Source organism: Platichthys flesus, chromosome 2 (genome assembly GCF_949316205.1).
Source record: "Platichthys flesus chromosome 2, fPlaFle2.1, whole genome shotgun sequence".
NCBI classification, from domain to species: domain Eukaryota; kingdom Metazoa; phylum Chordata; class Actinopteri; order Pleuronectiformes; family Pleuronectidae; genus Platichthys; species Platichthys flesus.
In genome coordinates this window covers 22,928,088-22,951,697 of record NC_084946.1, presented here as the reverse complement: position 1 = coordinate 22,951,697, position 23,610 = coordinate 22,928,088, and the positions used below count along the sequence as shown (strand labels likewise).

The window sequence follows — 23,610 nt, the reverse complement described above, 5'->3', positions numbered from 1 at the left end:
CTCCCACTGCTCTCTGCCTCCCAACAAACACCTGCCTCTAACCTGCCTGGCCTCCGCAGGGAGGGGGATGGAGCTGCATGTTGATATCAAGTAATAACAGTAACCTGCAGTATACGGAATATAAATGTCAACATGGATGTACATTGTATTTGCCCTTGGACCCCACAGACCGAGGAAGCTAACATGATCACTGGGGTTAAGTAATCCTCCTCTGCTGAACCCCGGTGTCTTCGCCCCCCCCCCCCCCCCCTTACTCTCTGCCGAGCCTGAATCCCTCAGGTTGTTTTTTTTCCTCAAACCTTTTAATAACTAACTGCGCTTTGGGTTCTGTCAAGTTGAACCTTGTGGGAAATCACTCTGACCAACAAAAAAAAAAAGAAAAGACTAACAATAACTACATACAAAATAAATATATAATATCTTTGTTGGTGAGTTAACAGGACATAAAAGAGGCTTGGATGACAACATCTAGGTTTGGATACGCATCAAAGAGGATTAGTGTTGATTTAGAGGGCGAGCTAATTATCAGTCTCTTCCTGGACATGGATCCAGAAGCAGATTTTTGTGTGAACTAGTTAATTTGGAGATTTGGAGCAACTTTGTCATCATAAAACAACAAATAGTGTATATCAGAAAGTAAAATCCTTTGCACTTCTTGTCTTGTTGTTAAGATGTTAGATTTCAGTTATGAAGATGTTTGTAAGTATGTGAACTTAATAAGATAATGTCTCAATTGCATTTTTAAACATATCATTTCATAAAAACTTTAATAAGCAATGATTGACAGCTGACACTGGGTCATGATTGGTTGCTACCATGGTTCCAAATATGAAGATGGAAGGGTTTGTATCCAGGATATTTTAGTTTCATTTCTGGATAGTGGGATGAGCAATAAACAAAGAGCATTTCTAGAGAAGAGTTATATCCATTGAGTTAAATTTATTGAGATAATACTGACATTTGTAATCAATGGTTGTCACCAGGCTTGGAAAACAACAGATACAGTTAAAACATTTTGGCAGAAGTCGGCTGTGCTGACCCTTGATGACTTGTGGTCAAACATAATTCCATTTTTTTCAGGGTTCTGCTGTTTGTCGTATTTTCGCCTTGTGTCTTTGAAAATAAGTCTTGACGTCCCAAAAACCCCGAAAGAAAGCCGAACACGGGATGTTTCCAATCAACCGAGAGAGAAAGAAGCAGAAGAGAGATATCTGCTCCATAAGGCTGAAAGGAATGAAAATGCTTATGCTCTCACTAGATCTTCAACACAGATATGCATCAAGAGTTCGGGGGGGGGGGGGGGGGGGGGGGGTTGTTTGTGGCAAGAAAATAACACAAAAAGCTTCACATCACATGGTTTTGTTTTAAAGGTGATATTTTTTCTTCTCCTGGTGTAATCCACAGTCTTTAAAGTCAATAAATGTCTTCATGGTAGAGTCTTCAAGTCCACGGGAATAAAACTATAATACAAAGAGAGATTTGCTGGGCAGAGACGGGTACTGCCGCTGCTGCATCTAAAGTCATTTTTGGATATTTAGTCTTTAACGAAGCATCCTGATCCTCTTCCTCCATTCGTCCAGTGGAATGTCCGTGATTAGTGTCCACGTTGGTCCCTGGTGTCCACCAAGACCTCAGAAGACATGATATCCAAATGTCCTCGAAGATGTGACGCTCAGTTCCAGACTACGTTTTCCTGGAAACGGACGACTATCGTGTGACCTAGGAAGAAAGAGAAATAACAAATTAGATGCAGGGACATTTTAAAGGACCTTTGTCATCATGGTTATAACAATTAACACCAAACATAGACAGTTTCACAGGAAATGAACAGTGACTTCCATCCATCTTAAAAGGCCCTGACCAGCTGTCGGGGCTCGAACCAACATCCTTCTTGCTGCAATGACCGCGAACACATTGTAAACAATACCGGCTCCACATCAGCGAGTTAGCATTGTCCTTCATGTGCTCGATCCCAGTCTTAGCTGTATCTGTCAGGAGTATGACAGACTCAAGGTGTGTGTATTCCCAGCTGGCATGTTTAGAATTCAAACATCTGTGATGATCGACAGCCAAAGTGGGGAGACAGTGAGCAGCTCAGTCAGACGCCGGCAATGTACATCATGCTCTGTGATTTCCATGCAAACAGTGGGAATATAACTATTCATTATGGCAGACTGCTGGCATGTGTATTCTCAGACATTTTCATGAATATTAATCGGGAGGCTTGAAAGATGCAGTTTGTGTGACTTTCACTTTAAGCGTAACTCCCAAAATACTGTGGGTAGAGAATGTTGTTCGCCCTTTAAAAGTGGAACGCCACAAGCTTTTGGACTTGCCCTCTGCTTGACCTAGGACCCCCCCCCACACACACACACACACACACACACACACACACACACACTGTCAATCAATTAACAGTCGACAGGTTCTCAGCACTAGACCCAACAGTGGTTTTACCACACAAACACATCCAGTCTTGGCCTTGGCATTCATGTATCTGATGAAAGTGAAAGGTTTCTGCTGCTCTGACCAGACAGTGCACAATGTTGGGGGAGCCACAATTTGATATGCAATTGTATGGGACAATTTGAAATCAAAGGTGTGAGACAGCAGATTAAATTGATTTATCTAGAGGACATAAACTCACGTCTGACCTCAGGGACTTTCAGGGGCAAATTTAGTCAGTGACAGCCTTCAGCATATCTCTAATGGAAGCATAATAAATAACCGATGATTGCAGATTTTGATATCATGTATATAAGGCTCATATTTAATTACATAAGCGGCTTTGCAAATTGATTTGACCTCATAAGAGACACATCGACCTTTAACCTTTAATCACCAAACTCTAACCACATCAACTTTGAGTCCAAATGGAGGATTGAGGAAAACACCCCCGAGTGTCATTGAGATAATGTGATCAGGAGAATAGATGGATAAAGACTGATGGGTGGATGGAGGACTGGAAGGATGAATGAACAAATGGATGGACCGAACAACAAAGTGCCCTCTGGTAACGGCTCCTACCGACCAGCGGCTATTCGTGTTTGGCACCAGAATGAAAAAAACGCAATTAGCATGCTGTGGTGTTGTGGGTGTCACTGTGTGTGTTATCAGTGAGTAAACACACAAAGGGGAACCGGGAGGCAGCTCCTCAGGGTTTGATGCTTAAGCTGCTTCAGGATGAAAGAGCACACTTGACTGGTCAGCTGTCGCTTCAAAGCCCCACTGACAAACACAGTAAGACCCCATGCTTTTATCTATTTTATCCAATTGTCCGGATAAAGCAATATTTTTTTTACATTTACACTATGTACATTGGTCAGAACATCAAAGACCATTTCACAGACATGTTGGTGTCTGCGTTTATCTTTGTAGATATACTCTGAAATCAAAGGTTCAGAGAATAAACAATACGGAACAAATGTGTATTTATGTTAGGTTTACGTTTCACAACAACATCTGAAGATCAATCAATGCCACATTTTTTATATAAATATATATTTTGCCCAACACAACAGTATCATTAATATGTTACTCCCTAATATTGTATACAGAATCAGCCCCTTTCTAATATATACAATACATAACATATATAGTGTAGAGCACATAGGCCCTGCAACAATGAAACAAATAAACCTCTGAATATTCATAATGAAAAAATGGATCTTGACAGAATTGTGGTAAAAACTTTTTCCGTCTTCAATTTTGCTGTAAAACCACATGTTTATGGTAAATGTCCGCCAGGCAGCAAAGTCTTAATGGGCCGTAAAAAAGAAACAAATAATGAACAGCATGATTCAGCTCCTCTTTCCAGGCAACCCGCTGATTAAATTTGTCTCCGTCCCTTCAGCCCCTCTCCAGCTTTTAAGTCCTGAAATGTTTTAATCCCACAGTGTTTCTGCAGAGGCATCGAAACGGAAGGAACCGATTTTGCATGACTCAACCTCAACAACGATTTAAGGCATCAATTCCCCCCCCCCCCCCCCCCGTAATACTGTAGCTCTGCAGCAGCTCCCAGTCCAGGTCTTAATGCACCAAAGATACATTTAGGACTCAGATGTGGCCTGGGACGAATGTGGTCACATCCTGTTTGCTTTGAGCTCAGATTTATTCTGGGCCACACTGAAGGACTCGGCCGACATCCTGCCACATTGTGTTTTTCTAATTATTTCAAAAATCTTGTTTCATTGTAATGCTATACGTGTATTGATTCATTCAGCGCCTCCTGTCTCCGCTCTCTCACACCAACACACACACAAACAAATTGACAATAGACACATCTGTGCAGTCGAACTGGCTAAAAACAACGTCATTTGCATAGAGAGAGAGAGAGAGAGGAAGTGAGATCCGATCACAGGTGGCCACAGGAGATGCATTTCAATACGAGGTGTGAACCGACGACTGTTGGAGCTGTACGCTTGTGCTCACATCCCACAGGACGGATCGTTGTTTGAACATCTCCTTCGGTTACATTGAACTGAGCAAAATCAATCCACTGGTCGAAAAAACGTCAGATCAGCTTCTTCGGGGACCAGGAGGTCAGATTGAGATTGTTTCCTCAACGGCTGTTTCCAAGGTCAAAGAGAGGCGGGGAACTTCATTAGCAGAAGCCAGTGAAGGATCACCAGTGGTGTTTGTGGGAGGGACACCAGTGATTCCCATTGTCACCATCCCACAGTGTCTCCTACAACAAGAGACACTGTGGGACATGCAATTACAATTTTCTTTTCTCTCAGTGTATTTACACATTCGTACAAATATATTTTTCAGAGGATAGATAAGACAATTATTTAATTAATATATTCATTTAATTATAAACAGTGCTCTATTATATAAATACATATATAAATGTCTAAATGTTTCCATTGTATTCAGTGAACAGCAACACAAATCCAATCTATAGAATCCTTTACGCAACTTAAGCACTTCAGGTAAGGTTAGTGAAAGACGACTGGTTTCTATTGAAGGGTAAAGGGTCATGGACATGTTGTATCTCAAGCATGTACTGTTTATAAAGATGGATTCAGACTCTGGTTTTAAGGACATGAGGCCAATGTTGAGGTGCCTGGAACCTGTTTTCTTTTAGATCTTAAAGCATGTATGTACTGTGACATGAATACTGTGATTGACAGCTATGGGCTCTATTAGGTGTAGGTTGCAAGGGTAGGTGGGTAATACAATGTCCTCCAGCTCTTCACCAGGCTCCACTACAAGTATGGTTACACAAAACCAAGATGGCGCCAAGTAGAGGCTTCAAAACAGGAGTTCACCAACAAGTGGGTGATGCCTCAGGGGGCCGCCACTTGGCTGTAGGGCCTAAACATACTTGACAATGAATTATGCTGTAGTCCAGATATTTTGGAAGAAATCAAATAGGATTTCAGTGGAAATGCCTCTGATCAGTTCATATTTATGACTTGAAAGAGAGGTAAATCATGTATTCTGTCACAAAGACGTTAGCTTTCAAATAAATTCACTGCTATTCGCTGTGAAAAAATATATAATAATAAATAAATATATAAACTATTTCTAAGAGGCAGTTTCTTTATTGGGTTTGGATCTACAAGGATTAGATTATTGTCAACGTGTTTGGAGGATTTCAGTGTAGGAGATTCATCCACACTGAACTGGGGAGAAATAAAAATCACAAGTCAATGTATTTAAAACCAAATACAAAACTGCTGCTGAGCATTAAGTTTATAAGGGAGAGAGTAAATTTCCATTTTCATCATGTCTTAAAAAAAACTCTTCCTCAGACAGCGATCCATCACCAACCTCCAGCACATTCTCGATAATGTCATAAAGCTGTCGAGCAGAGAGGCTCAGTGCTTCTCTTCCATCTGCCCTCTGACTGATAGAAAGTGAAAAGCAGGAGCTGCTGGGGTTATAATTCCTGACGTTACCAGCAGGACTATAAAACCAGCTGCTCCCGGACATGCAGAGGAGGCGGGAACAACCGGAGTCGTCGGCGCCGGGGCCTGCGGGGCGTTAACACGTCTGATTTATTGATGTGACTTCATCATGAGGTGGAATGACACCATCATTTTTTATCAACAATGCCACCGGTGGACATCAGAGAAGAAAGGATTTACAGTGTGGAACTGCACGAGGCTTGTTCTGCAGCCAGAGAGTTTGTCTGCACCGTTATTTACACTGTTTGAAGGAACTGGTGTTTCGACAGAAGCCCTTTGCACTCTTGACCTGTTTTCTTTACGAGACTGATTCAGACTTTTTTCAACCTGCATTCGGTCAACACGTCACATTTTGAAGCAGCAGTAGCAGAAGAACAAGCTCCTCCTCTGTCCACTCTTAATTTGGGGTCTATTTATTTAATACATTTGCCTTTACTCCTTTATTTTGTCTTTGATAAAAAGCTTAGGATCGACAACAGGTGACACACAGAATAAATAATGTCTAATAATAAAGTAAAACTATGATTTTGGTGGCAAACTGTTTAACAGACATCCTGAAAGTGTCCTGAGTAGAGTTTAGTCTCCTCATCCAAGTAGTGAAACTCAAAGTTCTTCATCAATACTCAGTGAACCCAGTGATTCATCTTTATTTTATTTTTATTAAGTGAAAGGACCAGTTAAACATTGCTCGATGACGAAGCCATCTCTTCCTGAAACGAATCATTTCTTTATTTAGCATTTTATGGCTCCGTGAAGTTAATGTGGTGCAAGTTTCTTATTTACATCTATCAGAAGTCTTCATTGACAGAGCAAATCTCAAAAGCTGAATTACAAAGTCCATCATAAACGAACGGAACAATGAAGTGAAACATGTTGAACTTGTTCTGTGGAGTCAGGTTATACTTCTCATCCACACACATGTATTTATTCTATATATTCTCACACCAACACAAAAGCCAGAACTTTGATTTCTGTTTGTTGTGACTTAATAAGATTTGAGATAAAAATGATTATTGTTTGTGTGTTTTAAAGAAGTAGCAGACAGATATATAAGACTAAACCTTAAATATTCAACCCTGAGGCCTCAGTTATAAGAAAATATGCAGATTGCTGCATTTATTTTTCACGCCCCTGTTTGTATTTCATTATTTTGTCTTCATCATCTTATCTTTCTTTGTTTACCTCCATTTGCTGTTTCCTCATTTCAAATTTATGAGATTCACGATAGCGTTTCCTCGGCTCCTGTTAATATTGTTTTGCTCTATAGGTGGGTGGGGGGTAGGGGATATTGTTTCAATGCTTTTATTTAGTAAATAACTTTGTGTTACATATTGCTTTACAAATAAAGTCTGATTGATTTATTAATTCATCCATAATTAATGTAATTTTCCTACTCGGATTTAACAGGCTTCACTGAATTGAAATTCACTAGTTAAAATATATGATTTATGAAAAAAACTTGACATGAGACTTAAACAGAGAAAAATAAACCTCTTATAAAAACAAAATCTCTGCATATTTATTATCCTAATTTGGACACTGCAGGGCGGACTACATGTTTTTCAATCCCTGCATTCTGAAAGCAATTAAAAAGGCCGGCATCACCTTTCTTAGAATTTGCAGGCGTTACAATTGTATTTCCGAAGACCTCCCAGAAACAGTCACCAGAGCAACACTTGTGCTCCCCCTCTGGATCCTCAGCAGAGCCCTCGCTCCGCTCACTCCTCAGAATGATGTTAACTATCCAGGAAGCTTGGGCACAGAGCCCTCCAGCATACACAGGCTGTCCTTTGCTGCATCTCTGTGGGAGGCAGCAAGGCCACGAGCAGGGAGCGACCCCCGCTGACTCCCAAATCAAAAAAGAGTTGAGGTTCTGACGGGTTCCACTCGCCACCTGGACCCCTGCTTGTCTCTGCCTCTGTTGCTGCTTTCCCGTGGCTGTGAGAGAGGGCATGAATTATTAACCCGGCTAAAATAAAAAGGCTCTGCTTTGTCCAAGCCTCCTGTAGCCATGAATAATGGAGGAGTCAGTTCAACTACAGGCGTTTGGTGAGTCAAACACTGGGCCATGACGGGTGGCTAACGGCCCACAGTGCCCCACCCACGCAGCACCTTCATCCACTTCAGGTCCAACCCCACCCTGAAAACCTATAACACACGTCCAGGTTAACTGCACTCATCACTGGGAGAACGGGGGCTTTCTCTGCCTCAGCACATCCCGCTTGGTGATTCCACTTCCTGGAGGGATTTTGTTTGATATTTGTTTGCGTCTCCTTCTTTCTCTCGCCTTTGTTTTTTCTCTTGCCGGCAGTTTTGAAGGTTCACACGAGCCGGCTCTGACTTTTCAAAGGCGCGGACCCACCTCGAGCTCTGCTCTCTCTCTCTTCCCCTCAGTGCTGAAACCACGAGGTGGAGACACGTGAGCTGGATTCGCCTCAGACACCGACAATGTGTTTGTGATTCCTTAGAGGCTCAACTTTCCCTGTTTGGGCCAATGAAGTCACTGGTGCACATTCACACTGTTTATTACAGAAGTGATAATTGATTTTCCATTAAAAAAACTCATCATCTGCTGTGTGCCGCCACATTTTATTTTCTCACCTTAATCACAGAGTGAGAACTGTGAGTGTCAACGTGATAATCTTGTTTCTATATTTATTTTCTCCATTTGCATCGGGGGGTTTTCTCCATTGCTCATCAGAACGTTTACTTCTGAAGTTATTATCTTCACGAGATTAACTCTGTCATATCTCATTTACTCCCTGTAAACCAAACGTTTGTGAAATTATACAGCAAAGACTGTGACAAATGTCATGTTGTGTATTTGTTAATTTGCTACATCAGGTATATTCTTGAATAACTTTGACATCTTAAATACCTTAGATATTGTTTCTTGCATTTAGCTTCTAATTTAAAACACACTCTGATTGCAGCTCATGATGAATTCCCTGAACACAATTAAAGATTACTGATTAGAGCAGGGGTATGTTCATCATCAAGCTACAGTGCTAATTGCCTTTCAATCAAACATAATAAATCACTTCTTAATTGCACTTCAATTACATGGTTTGTCAGTTCACAACTAAAAGTCTCAAGTCATCCCTTATACCAAATGAGTTCTTGTAAACACTCCACTGCTAAAAAATGAAGCCAAATTATCTAAGACACGGGTGATGACCTCATGTGCTTTGGACATCATGAGCTCGACCAATCAGCATCGTCAGTCTCAGCTGTCAATGTTTTCACAGTATCAAATAACATAAAATGAAGAGTTGATCATCAGTGTGATAAGAACGACCTAAAATGATGGAAATCATTTTTTTAAATGTAAAACCATTTGATGTTTTAGTTGGGTCAATACCCCATCTGTTAACATGGAGGAGGCAGGGTTCAGGCCCATACTGCAGCCAGCCACCAGGGGGCTATCCAGATTTTGGCTTCACTTTAGTGAGATGTCCATCTTTATTTACAGTCTATAGTCATTTGGTCAATTTTTCTTTTATCCACATCCGAGTTCAATTGAGAGAATTTGCATTAAAAACAAAAACAAAAAGAGTAACCAGGGAAATACACCAGCATTTTTTTAAATAGAAAAACAGCTCAATGTCATTTTAGAACCTTTAGTGTGATGAGGGCGGTTCTAATGAATGGATGACTTGGTGAACATGTTCTTCCACTGAGTTGAAATGTTAATAAAGGGATTGTGTTCCCATCAGTCAACGTAAATAGTGAAAATGCCCTGAATACCATAAAGAGGTACTGATAGTTGTGTATTGTGTAACAGTTACATAAACACCCCCCCCCCCCCCCCCCCCCCCCGGGCCCACACCACCAAATTAGCAGCTTAAGTAAAACACAATATAAAGAGTTCAGTTACACTACAACAACATAAGGTCCAGATGTAACCGAGCAGACATCTGAACCTCAGTCCCCTCTTTGTTCTACTGTAAGCCGACTGCTTCCAGGAACACTTGACTGGCTCTCCCGTGTGACTCACTCCTCTCCTCTCCTGCTGCCTCCTCTACTCGGCTCTCGTCTGAAGTTGATAGAATTAAATCTTCTCCAGTGCTCTCTGCAGCTCTTATTTCTTTCTTTTTCAAACACTCATCCAGCAACCAATCCATTATTCCGGGGTCATTTTGTTAAAACTACTATCCGAGGCGGTGGATCTCGCAGTTTGCAGCCACGTTAGAAAGGAAAAAAAACTTTTTATCATGGTAATTTACACCCACATGTCTGCCCACGGGTATTTAGCGAGTCAAACCCACCTTGGTTGTCTTAACTTTGTTTCCCGTACTGCAGCTCCATCCTTTGAGATCCGGCAGCACTTTGCACTCCTCCCCGTCCATGCAGGGATGCATCTGGCACCACCACTTCTGTGCAACTATCGATGCTGCGGGGAAAAACGAAGGAAGGAAAACAGTGACGGAAAGGAACAGACTTACTGGAGGCAATTAACAACGGGCCGTTTGAAAGAGCATTGTGTGCTTTCAGTTTCTCTACATTTCACAGTGATTGAGGAGAGCGTCTTCTGATCTGTGGCTGACACGGAGACCTGTCAGACCCACCACGCGCGTGTTTTCAGGTGCAGAATTGCAGGTCAGTGTCAAGCTTGAGTGTTGGGAGCGGATGTTTGTGTGTAGGAGGGGGTAATAAAGCGTGCAGCCGAGGTTGGAGCATCAAGGTCTTGAGTTTTTTCCGAGGGGGGCTACAGGGGAGAGACGGCTTCATCTCTAAAGTGAAGGGAGATCTGTCAGAATTGAGGAAGCCCCTGTCAGAGCCGTTACAGTGAAAGGAGGAGATGGAGATCGATGGACGGAGGCCACTTCTGACATGATATTAAATGACCTGGCCTTCTGTCTGCGCCGATTGAACACGGGGTCTGATACGGCCTCACACACCACACAGAGAACGAACCGGTGGGCAGTTTGATTTGAGAGATTTCGAAGCCTCTGGGACAAACAGCAGATGTTGAAAACCTCGACACTGTGTTTTGTTTTTCTTCTTCCTCCACACAAAAAAACAAACCTCTCATCGCTGGATTGTCCCTGAAATAAACAGCGAGAGGCACAGTGACAGCTGGGGCAGTTCTGCAGCGCGCCGCGTTTCCACCGCAATCAGCAGAACTGTAATGAGAAGCCTGGCGTACCGTCTACACACGAGGGAGCCGCTCTCGTCGTCCCCGCCACCTGTCCAGGAAAGCAGGAGCACTTGACAGTCTGGGATCTCTCTTCGATCTTGTTCTTGTTGCAGCATCGGTGCGCGGCAATTACCTCACAGGTTCCCGCTTTCACGTGAACTGAAAAGCAAGAAACACAGGCGACCGGTTAGAGAGCGTGTGACGGCGTCATTCAGACAGCTGGGGTTTGTTTGTGCCTTTTCTTTAATGTACACAGATTAAAGGCATTTAGACTCAAGCCCCTTCCCCCGAAATAAATATATGAAATCTCAATTCGTTGTTGGTTTTACGATTTCCTTGGGGTTTACTGACAATTCTGCTACAGCAAGAGAACACAAAGCATTTATTGTGACCTTTTAAGAATTGTTACACATTATTGGACATACTCCTGCCTGCTTTCTGGCTGTGAGTTAGATGAGAACATTGAAACTGTAATACCTTTATGGTGCCAACAAACCGACATCACAACCTCTCACTACATCTTTGTTGGTGTCTCCTATGTGTGTGTCACTGCTTTTTCCCCCAGAGACATTTGTTTTCTTTTTGTTTTTATTCAGTTGTGTGTCTGTCGCGTGTTAGAAGAGCCATCAACCCCCCCACTCGCGCGCTGTCAATCCAGCGATGGATCCCCTGCTGGGATCTCACATCAATTTCTACGGATCATATACTCAAGGCCAGGAGGAGAAAGTCCGGAGAAAATGCTTAGAGTCTGGGGAGTTCTTGTCTGAAGCAGCTGAAGACTACACAGACTACAGGCTACATTGAACTGAATCAACCCATTGTTGATTAAAGCACCTGTTTCCATTCTTTGTGCTAAGCTAACCTAACAGTCTCCATCTCGTTCGAAAGGAAACAAAATCAACCTGCACTTTCGAGCTGCAAAGACTTAACACCTGTTTGTCCTTTAGCTCAAGTCTAGTGCTAAGCTACGCTAAGCATATGCTAGCTTTAGCTCCATAATATACCATACAGATAGCTAATTGAGGCATTGATCTTCTTATTTATCTCTTGAGAAAAAGCTTATATCAGCCATGTAGTAAATACAAAGACAGTTCATTAATAATATGGATCTCCAATGATTTCACGATCTATGATTTTTCAATATGACCTACAGGAGTCCTCCTTGCCAACCTAGTTCATAAAGTAAAGAACGTACAGTGCTATGTCAATGCTTAAATGATGAAGTTTCATTGATGAAGAAGAATTCTTGTTCACATGAGCAGGTGGTAAAACGTTAATCAAATATATAAACATAGCTTTGTCATGAGGTCAACAGGGTTTTGTCCGCACGGAGCCTCCCTGTCTCAGTCCTAAGAGGGAGTTTGAGTAATGTCTGAGCTCGCTCTGGTTTCAAACATCCAGACACAATTCCTTCTTGAAATCCAGGTCATCCCCCAGGTGGAGGACCCCGGCTGTGAACCCCAGTGTGGCCCCACCTGTCCAAGTGTCCTTGAGCAACACACCCAATCCACTGAGCCTGCACCCCGACCAGAGGATGAACAGAGGGTGAACTTATCTGTTGGGATACGACTAATTAAGTTTCTGAACATTAAACACCACACGTCTACTTCTGAAGAATGACTTCATTAAAGTCAGAAAAATGCTTATCACAATATCAAAAACAAGGGGCGCTTTTTTTTACACAAGCACAACCACCAGCATCAAGTCAATCCAGACATCAATACTGCTCTCCATCTTATATTCATTACCTTCTGCATGGACTGATCAACAATTCTGAGCATGTGTGTGCATTTACACGTAACAACCAGGATTGGATAGGTGGCAAGAGAATTTTCTTTTTTTTAAAGAGGTGAAAAAGTTCTGACATTCCTTTCAGATAGGCCTTAATTATGCCTGCAAAGATTTTCAATTTGGGTCATGACTTGAAAATAGATTGCAGTGAGCTTCTATCTCTCCATTAGCCAGCAATCCAGAAATCTCATCTACAACATTAAAAACATTTTGCTTCCAATCAATACGGTGCTATTCACATTCCCACAAAAGGCAAGACAACAATTGCCGATCGAGTGCTTTTCACCGAGGAGAAACCTACTGATGCAAAAACAGGTCAGGCTCCGTGCCCTTGATCTGATTATCTTTGAGCCACCAGCACGCCCCCCGGTCAAAGTTAATTTCAAAAGTTGGAATAGCTTTGATGGAATATTCAAACTTTGTTTAAGCAATAGATGCAAATGGACAATAGGTAATCACCAGAGGTGAGAGGAGCGAAGACAATCATTGTAAATCACCTGATTATAAAGGAAAACAAATAGCATGTGTTTGCAGTCAGCCTCTCTAAAGGGCTCGCTGATTAAAGGCCAGCATTACAGATCAAGACTGCAGTACAATTACATTATATCGTTCTATTACTCCAAATTATAATTAAACGAGCTGTCAAAATAGAGTGTCAAGGGACAGATGTCACACTCAAAGCCACTAATACCTCCTCCATCTGTCTGCCTGTCTTGCATCATGAAATGCATCACTGGCTGTAGTTTTGGCCGCGTGTACGTATGCTCTCTCTGAAAGGGAGGAAAGAAAGCTGCAGCACAAGCTGCGGCTGGGACTCTGGACTCATTAAGGTGCAGGAAGCGGCTGGCCGGGGCCGCCCGTGTGGAGAGAAGTGCTGATTAAATCTGGAGCTGCTGGCCGAGGTCGCTGACTCTGAGGCCGGACCCTGAACCACCATGCAGTGTGGACAGGATGAGGGGTCAGAGACCAGGGGGCCGTGGTCAGCCTGAGCTGGTAACGATCCATGTGAGAAGAAACAACCATGAACTGACTGGTACAGAATATGAGAGACAATAAGACAAATCTGTTATAGTGAAAATGTCAATAAAAATCTATTTTTTTTCTTGATATTTATGGCTTTTGTCTTTGTAATATATATTTATCTCTTCTTTAAACCTGTGGTGGAAGATTCCAGCACTAACACTAGATTCAGATTGTTTTCCTTTAGGATTAAAAAGAAAAACAATGTGAGCGTATAATCCGCCACAATCTTATCTATAGATCTGTCTCCCTTTTTGTCCTGTATCATATTTGTGGTTTTACTTTAAGATAAGATTTTTTTTTTAAAGGTGCCACTTAGTTGATATTAATGGAAAATAATAATGACTGTGCTGTATTACTGTGCATGTTCATGTTTATTTGGCAAAATTACCAGTTATTTGGTTTTATTTTAGATTTATTTACTTTCTCCGTTTACTTCTTCCTTAAAACCCCTGTGTTTGGAAAACTTAATATGATAAAAAAAAATATGAAATTACTATATGATGTTGTACTATTTTGTAAATAAATCAAAAGATCAATACTTTATTATCTAATGGCCTCACTGGGCTTAAAAACAACCAGAGTATGTTATGATGATCTGTTTGTTCAAATGTCCTTTCGGTCTAACACACATGAGTAAATACGTATAAGCACAGCAGCTCTGGGCAGGTAAGATGTCAACGTGACGCACAAGGACACTTCGGCATTAGATGGATGACCATTAAGCCCCTGATTGTAAAGTGATCTGTGTAACCACCAGCACCACCCTGACACCCTGTCCCCACCACCCTGACACCCTGTCCCCAGCACAAACTGCTGCTTTAGATGGTGTCAACGGGAGCGGAGGGCTGTGAGGCTGGTAAAGGGTACAGCTGCACACGTAGGGGACAGGCGTCACTGTGTACACGGCTCATAACACCTGGTGATCGATACAGCTCCATTCAGGCACTTAGCAGCGCGATCAGTTAGAATCAGCCGCCGCCCACGTCAGCAGGACGGAGAGATGAGAGACAAAGAAAGGTGAAAGGACAGAGACCACTAACGAGAACTGGCACCAGGCCCAACCCTTCAGCCCAATCAATACCACTCTGAGGCAAAGTACTGTGCTCCACAATCATATTCATCGATCCCTGACTGATAAATGCCAATATGGAACCAGGAGCTGCACAGAGCTGAAGAGGGAAAAAAGGAGGGAAACTACCTTGTTCTACTTTTCTCTTAATCTGCCCGGACGTGAGACACTTGTTTCATTTCACTATCACAGCGTTTGTAAAGCGTCTGCATCTGAAAACGCTTGTCTCCTGACATGACTGGGATTAGAACTGAGTAATAAAACATCAACGCTTTATATTCCAACATTTATGTTGATAATAATTAAATAATATTCATGTATCATTTGTTTTCACTTGTTTAATGCATAAATATACCTGTCAGGAATGGGCTGCATGTTTGACTGTGTTTATGCTGGCTGCAGCTTTGTGCTACAATAATTGAGCCAAGACTGAGTGAGACACGCCAGACTCAGGAGCTCCACTGAGACCGGAGAACAAGTTGTGGTCCTCATCATCGTGAAGTTGTCTTGATTAATGATGTTGACTATAAGTTCCCACGCCCTGCTGCTACAAAGTGCTGATCGCCCGTTTATTTCAAATGTTTTAATATTGAACGTTTTGTGTGTCCAAATTGCACAAAAGTCTGCCACAGCAAAAGTTTGAGGAAGATGGAATAAATCAAATAGATACATAACTTTAGTGCATAATCTAGCTTTATATTCACTATGTGTGTTATGGCCATCTATTGGTATTAGCATCCAATATTATACATTTGGTAGCGAGGACATTCCCTTACATGTTAAATAACAGATAAACAGAAGTTCTTGTAGCTTGTTTTGGAGTAAAGTTCCCAGGTGAACCCATCACATAAGACAACAAGACAAAAACAAAATATAGACTTTAACAGTAAAAAATACCTGCAATAACTTCAACTTACACAACTAGATACTCCAGTTTGACCCCATTTGAAGTATTACAGCGTTACTTTACGTTTTTCAGAGGGTCGCTGATTTTCACATCTCCTCACAGGCCTGTTAATGTGGAGCCGTCGAGAGTTGTATAAATTATAAATTCTATAATTTAAAAAACAGTGAAACTTGCCATAAACAGCAAATATCACAACGCAGTAGACAAATTAGCTATATGAACACATATGTTCTGTATATTGAGTGTAACACATTATAATTGAAAGATTGAAATTTGATTGAAGACTCAACCTGATCTCAACCAGTGCTGATTGAATCAAACTGGTAGAAAATTGGATTCTGACAAGCTGTCTCTTTTCCCATTTATAAAAGTGCAGCAGAGTATCAAACACTGTAAATTACACAGGGCTGTGCAGTGGTTGGTGGTGAGTGGTGCAGAACATCTAAAAGCAGAAAAATATAAACCTGTCATTACTTTCATGGGGGTGCGGGGCATTTATAAATAAGAGTGTGCGTCGTGCGAGTCCTCCGACACAAAGACAGGAAGAGTTGACAGATGCACTCTGCTTTCAATTTGCTCATTTCAGCCGCCTTTGCCCAGCGCGCTCTCTCTGACTCCACGTCACGTTCGTCAGGCAGCAGTTTGCTAATGTGGAGACAAAAGGCAGGCAGCCAAACAAGAGAGGAACAGTCTCCCCTCAAGTTTATTTATAAAATATCTTCATGTTGTGCTTTTCAGTGAAATGGCAAACACACGACGCCCGGAGACACCGAGATAATAAAATAGAGATAGAGGAGCTGTGTTTGACGAGATGTGAGACTCTGTGCTGAGGTTGTGTTGACTCTGCAGTGTAAAGCACCAATGTGTATTCTGTTTACTCATATGCATATATCATAGACGATATATAAGGAGGGTTAGGCCATCTCCATGTTAGTAGAAGGGACATGGACTAAACTAAAATCTCATTAATGTAGCTCTTATCACAGTGCTGTGGTGATAAGTTTCGCTTCACTTAGGTATTTGATGCTATAAAAACTGGGTTGAACGTCATGATGGACGGCTGATGTGGATTCAGTGAGTGCATCAGCAAGACCTTGATCCCGCGGCTCCATCAATCAATCACTGCTGAGCTGAGTTTTCAGTCCAAATGTGCAAGATGGCAGCCATTAGGGATATTTGGCTTAAATTCCGGGGAAGTGGGAGGAAGTGGAGACATGCCGTCCATCTTCAGACATGGTCAATGGATAACATACTTTTTTCTTGACACGCTACTTTGTACTTCTAATTAAGTTGTGACTTTGGCTACTGTTGATATGTGCAGTGTTTTCTTTTGGGGGTTTATTTATACATCATATTTTGTCTTTATTCTCCTTTTGTTAGCTTATGTTCTGGCTATACAGCAAAAACATGTCATCGTCGGTAGAATTTGCTTTCTTGTCCTCTCCTAAACCTCTTAGATAAACAATACCAGGACAATCAGGCCTTAATACACTAAGACTATGTGAGATTTGAAGACATTTGAGTTACATTAATGAGTTGATTATATATGGATGGATTGTGTTCATCTAAAAACGACTGTATAGATATAGATCCAAGGTCAGTGTTACCCACTGTGTTATTTGTTAATGTGCATTAAGTGTGTTGAAGGTGATCTTTTTTCTAAATTCACTTACACAGGACACATTGACATTAAAAGCAGTATGTCATTTTTTTCTTCACTCAAAAAGATGATTCAGGAGGTTGTTCAGAAAGTCCACGGGAGACTAAACCTCCTGGGAACAGCTCCCTACACTCATTCCTGTCCTGACAGTTGTCGCCAGTCACTGGGGTAAAGCACTCTCCCATCGTCCATATCACAGAACCAATCACACAAGCTTTAAAGCCACTGGTCTTCCTCAGCTTCTACGGCAATCAAACAATTGATCTAACATTCAGGGAGGCATCAAGAGCAACACGCTGTTCCAACTTGTCAGCTGCCTGACTGGCTGGCTGTACATCGGCCTCTCCTGGTCAGTCAAGCACAAGATACAGTAATAGAAGCACAACAGGGGATACGTGAGACAGCAGAGGGGCGGCGTTCATTTCGTTGTTGACAGCGAGACTTCACTGACTGCTGCAAACCCCGAATTACAAACATGTCTTGTGCCAGTTTGACGCACAGGATGTTTCAATTGTCATGGAACAAAGAAATCATATTGTGCTGTATTAAGAAGTCCCATCTCGACCACATGTCTGTCAAGTCCCAGAGGATGTAGAAATCCCTGTAATGGAGTCGTTATCCTCCTGCAGTAATTTGGTGAAATCCAAATCTCTTACCAGTGACAGAATTCCTTTTTTTCTTCTTAACAATAACATGAGTGAAGGCTCAATAGGAAACTGAAGGTTTGCTAAGATGACAGCCATGACAGAGCTACTTTAATAATAAGTACTTAACATCACAAAGCACTCATTAAAGTTGACATCCATAACTTAACGACTAAATTTAAACGCCTGAGCAATTATTGTTCTGTATCTTTCACTCTTGTGTTTGGAATGCGGTTGACATCCTAGATGAGACATGTTGTTCCCCCCCCCCCTGATGTCAAATTTGAGGAGCGTTAGGAGCAGTGTTCTCTACGGGGGAGGGGAACTCCCTTTACCATGGTCTTTTAAATACACAAAATAAAACATCCTAGGGGAAAGAAAACTGCAAAAAATCCTTATATGTCTCCTTTAATGTGAATCCATTTAAATCACAGTAGCGATAAAGGGCGTCAGGTACGACATTCCGTTAACAGGAGCTAGTCTGCAACGAGGTCAAACGTGCTGCTTTAACACAGATGATATAAGAGGCTGGGAAACATATTGGCCCACTGGTACCAGCTCATCACATATGTATCAGACAATAACTAGGAAGAAGTTGCAGTCCAGAAAAAAAAAAAAACCCTAACTTGAGTGTAAAAAACTCAAGGTTGTGGTTTTTACCTGCTTCTTGGCTGGGAGCGAAGTATCATCACCACGAGGCAGAGATTAAACAAACAGCACCCGGCCTGTTAATAAGTGAGCTTCAGAGGTGCTGAGAGGCACATTACGTCACATTTGGACAGAGCCCGGCTCGCTGTTCCCCCCCCGCTAACACTCTTTATGTGAAGATGAGCGAATGGGCTGCAGGCTCTGCTGCAACATTCAACTTTTAGATATGAGAGAGGCATTTATCTTTCCATTAAAAGGAAAACACTCATTAATTTATCCCTTTAATAATGTGCATACATATATGTGATTGAACAAAAATCTAAAACAGGTGACATGAACTCTCAACTCTGTTTGGTTCTAGCGTCACAGTATAAGAGATGGAACAGTAACCAGACTTCACAACACCAGGACCCAGAGACAGAGGCAGCTCAGTTCAGCCATCATATATTTGATCATTTAAACCTTCGCTGATCCGCCTGCGACAAGTCGAAATATCTGCAGTGGAGAGGGTTTACTTCTTCAAAACTCTGGCATCTGATTGTATCTGAGCAAAGCGTTTTTAGCTTCCCAACATCACTGCAACAGCTGCTGACACAGGATCAGTTTAGAGTAGGGGGGATCGGGCACTCAAAGGAAAACTACTACAACAGGCTTCCTATACCCCTTTTCATTTGAATGCATAAATAAGTGAGACAACAAAAATAACATTTCTAACATGCATGTGCCTCTGTAACATTGGTTGATCACTCAATGATCATAACTTTGAAAGGAGACTATATCAATGGCCATAATTTAAATAGTTTAAGAACCTGAACCTTTTACCTTTTAACAATTACCTTATAATCAATCTGTACCCTGTTCAGACCATGGTGACATGTCAAACTCGTCTCTCTGGCAATCGCTGTCCTCACATTTCCTGTGATTATCTCCGCTGTGGCTACAAAATAAAGAAATCCATCCTTAAGCTGCAACATACAACTTTTCCTCCAAGTATCCACTAAAGATTCACATTTAGAAGAAGAATCAACAAAATTCTTATTGGACGTAGTCATGAATCGACTCTTAAATCAATGTTATCCTCATTTATCCAGTCATATTGCAGCAAAATAAATGCACGAGCAAGAGCTGACAATAATGCAATCCACAGAATATCAGTTCCTAAATATCAATATATGTTCCTAAATATCAATATATGTAATTACAGTACAATAAAACACATCTATATCAATCTTATACCTACAAATAGCCCTTGATAGTGTCAGTGGATCTTTATGTAGGCAGAAGAAAGTCTCTATAATATCTCCGGAGAGTTCCTGAGCACAATCAGATAAAAAGGAGAATACGATCTAATAAATATAAGAGTTTCCTCCAAGGTGCTTCGTGGACAAAAACAAACAAAGAAATAAGAGAACACCTCACCGTCACCTGTTCAATGACCTGTTACAGAGCATCAGCCAGGGTAGTATCAGGATAAAAGCGCCTCATGGTTAGTTTGAACTGGGTTGACTGACATCAGAGCCACAGAAACAGGTGGATGTTTAAAGGAACGGCTGAAACACGGAGAGAATTCAGTTAACAGAGAGTCCCAGATAAGATCAGCTGCGGACTTCTGCACGTCCTCCCGCTCGCTGAGGGAGCCGAGATTGTATGGACGTAAAAAAAAAACATAATTACAGAAGCCCATTACAGCTTCAACGCTTTAATAATCCCACCACTTACAATTTACAGCGAGTCACTTCTAAAAGAGAACTAATCAAGTGCAAAGATCAAACAAGCGCACTTGACACAGACCGATCGCAGCCGAGAGAACCGAGCGCCTAAAGATGTTCAGACGAATTAACGTCACGTCAAATGTTATCTCTCGGCCACTTTGTTGACATGAGCCGGCGTATCGTCCTTGACAGGAAACAAACTTCCTTTATCCACTGAGGCATGAGGCAACATGTCCTGCTTCTGTGCACCTTCCCCGCAGAAGGATACGGAGCAAAACATACAGTGAGTGTGTTTTTTTCTTCTTTTCTGTTTCAGTCTCAGGGCTCACGCAGCGTTCTTGCAAGTCGTCCTTTTTACAGTCAGCAGATGCAGAGGCAGATGAAACCAGGGAGAGCAGAGTCACGTCGTGGCCACAGGCCCAGACCGGAGATACAGCAACATCCAATGAAATCAGAGGTTTTAGGCCATTAAATAGAGAAGCCTGATTAATTAGTAATGATTCAAATTACACTTGTTTTCTCCAGATACTGATAACCCATTTCAATGAGTCACAAAGCCTCTGCATGCCGAGCACAGGCTCACTGCAGCATATTTCCCAGGTAAAACCGAGCATGTGGTGCTAAAGATCACAGCTGCCAGCTTCACACAGCCATAACACTCAGTCAAAGGAAATGTCGACTGGTCCATTAAAAATAGATCCAGCTAGAACAATTCAAATGGCCCCCGTGATAAAAAAAAAATAAATAAATAACTGAAATCTTTTTAATGTGGCAGCAAACACACCAGAGACGCACAGAGGTATTGGTTTATGAAACATTCATTACTTTTCCTGGTGAGAAACATGAAGAGAACTCTCACAAGAGCGGCGTTTAATTGGATTAGCGTATTCAGAAAAGCCTGACTCCTTTCCACCCAGCTGTAAACCTGCTGAGCTGACAATCAGGCCCAGCAAGACCCCCGAAATAAGCCTGTGTCTGAGCGACACGGAGGCTGGAGCTCCGTCCACAGGGAAATCAGAATTTATCAACATGGATGTTGTTCTCGTCATTTTCTCTTTTATGAATATTGGTCAGGATTGCATTTTATTCAACGCCTCGGTTGCAGGAATTAAGGAAAATAAGGAATGGTGCAACCCAAACAAAGAGGAAGGAGAATAAACCGTATATGGATTTCCAATAGTTTTAAACAACCCAGCACTGAGGGAAATGACAGTGTGTAGCGGGACAGGAGTCGCTGGTCTTGACGAGCCCTCAGGGAATCATCGCCCTGCTCTGCTGAGCGTTACTCTTCTTGTTTTCTACTGTTTTGATTCATCCTTTCAGCTTTAATCAGCGATTTCAAAGAAAACACTGATAAACCGACCGGAAGGCCAGCACCACCCAGCAGAGGGACACAAACAAGGAAGTAGCTGGTGAGCATGGTGAATCATTGAGAGCCTGGAGGGCTAGATATATCTGGAGTTGGTGGAGACCAAAACAGATCGAATGATGAGTTGCCATACAAAAAATGAAGCCAAAACATCCCAGAAACAGGTACCGCCATTTTGCATTGGCGATATCGTGTGGATGCCCTGCGCAGTAGTTAAAGGAGCTGTGATATTAGGTTTCAACCAATAACTGCAATCGACCAATTGTCCATCATGCCATTTAATCTGTACTTTGGTCTATAGTCCCAACCCTTAACATGCAGGGGGCGTAGTTTTTGACCTACACTGCAGCCAGCCACCAGGGGGTGATCAAGGAAATGTAGCTTCACATTTAGCAGCTGTTATCTCGTCATCTTCCCAAACAGTCCATGATGTGCGACTGTATATTGAGCGGTTTGCCACAACAGCGACAGAAGCTGTCAGGGGACTACTTTCTGTCAGATACTCATCAAACCGTTAACTATGGATTCATTTAAGAAATGACAAACATTGTGTTTTGTCATTTAGTATGGAGAACTACCTGGAGCATTTCTGTTAGGTTGAAGATCTAAAGCTGTAGGAGGCTTGTTATCATCTTGCCCGTGTTCCTGTTTGAACTGAAATGTGTACAAGTGAAGCGGTGAGCCAAAGTCTTGTTGGAAAAACATATGAGAATCTCACTTTGTTTGAAAAATACTGGAATATCCCCCCGAGGAAATACTTCCAGTACTGCATTCAGAGGTTCAGTACTCACACCGACAATCAAGCCAACGAATTGGAGACTTTCAGTTACCAAAATAAAGTGCATATATTGTTCGCTCATCAGTCTTTTTGTCCTCATACACCAGCTTTCTCTTTTTAATCTTTGACTCCCTGACTCCAGTCCTCAGAGAGCGGGAAAGCAGAAACAGATGAGTGGGCTCTCACAATCCCCGAGTGTATGCTTTAGTGGTTTAGATGAAGTCCATGTCAGTGCCATTCATCTGACTGCCACCACGTTAGAGCCCACCACTGACTGATCAATTGGAGTCCCTCAAGGAATCATACAGCCTTATAAGTGAAAGGCTACTGAAGTTATTAAATCCAGGGACAGCGGCAGCAGCAGCAGCAGCAGAAGAAAGTGTTGTTTTGACACGGTTACTCATTCTCTAGACAGTCACTAAAAATGTAATAAGAAATGTTCAGACACATCATGGAGCCATTATAGTCTTTTTTTTCCCCTCATTTCGGCGCATATGGTTTCTCTGTCAGTCTGAGAGTGAGAGAGTCTGCATTTTTCCTCATCTCATCTTAACACTGCAACATCTAAAATAAAATAAAAAGTCAGCCCTGTACATTTTTTTGATTTTCTTTTTACATCTATCACGACTTACACTTTCATTTATTCAGCTCCAGAAACCTTCTCTACACACGTTTTATTGTCACATCTCTATGAAGACAAATGTGGCTAATTAAAGCTGCAACTGTTAGTCTAACATTGTCCACCTCTGAAATTAAGGTGTGAATTATCTACAAAACAAATGATCAAATATCAGTTTTAAGGTAAAATCCCCTCCAGCGTCCTTCTCATTTGCACTTTTCTCCAATTTGTGCCGTGCCGGTTCAAAACGTGCCTTGTTATCTTATTCAGAGTTCTGTATTTAATTCAATCATCCGATCGTCAGCATCTCATTTCAAAGTGACTGCTGCAGTTGG

General features: G+C 41.9%; 1 protein-coding gene across 2 annotated transcripts in view; it reads right to left on the bottom strand.

Annotated features, from left to right (window-relative positions):
• Positions 1-1,311: 1,311 nt before the first annotated feature.
• Positions 1,312-23,610, bottom strand: part of tafa3a (TAFA chemokine like family member 3a) — a 90,506-nt gene continuing 68,207 nt past the window's right edge. Inside the window, exons 3-5 of one of the 2 annotated variants that reach the window (XM_062411703.1) lie at positions 11,065-11,214; positions 10,184-10,308; positions 1,312-1,719 (exon numbers count right to left, since the gene is read on the bottom strand). In XM_062411703.1, coding sequence (XP_062267687.1) covers positions 1,708-1,719; positions 10,184-10,308; positions 11,065-11,214 — 287 coding nt within the window. In that variant the 3' untranslated portion in view covers positions 1,312-1,707. Of the gene's footprint in view, positions 1,720-10,165; positions 10,309-11,064; positions 11,215-23,610 lie in introns of those variants that run through there. The other variant, XM_062411695.1, reaches the window with a different exon arrangement.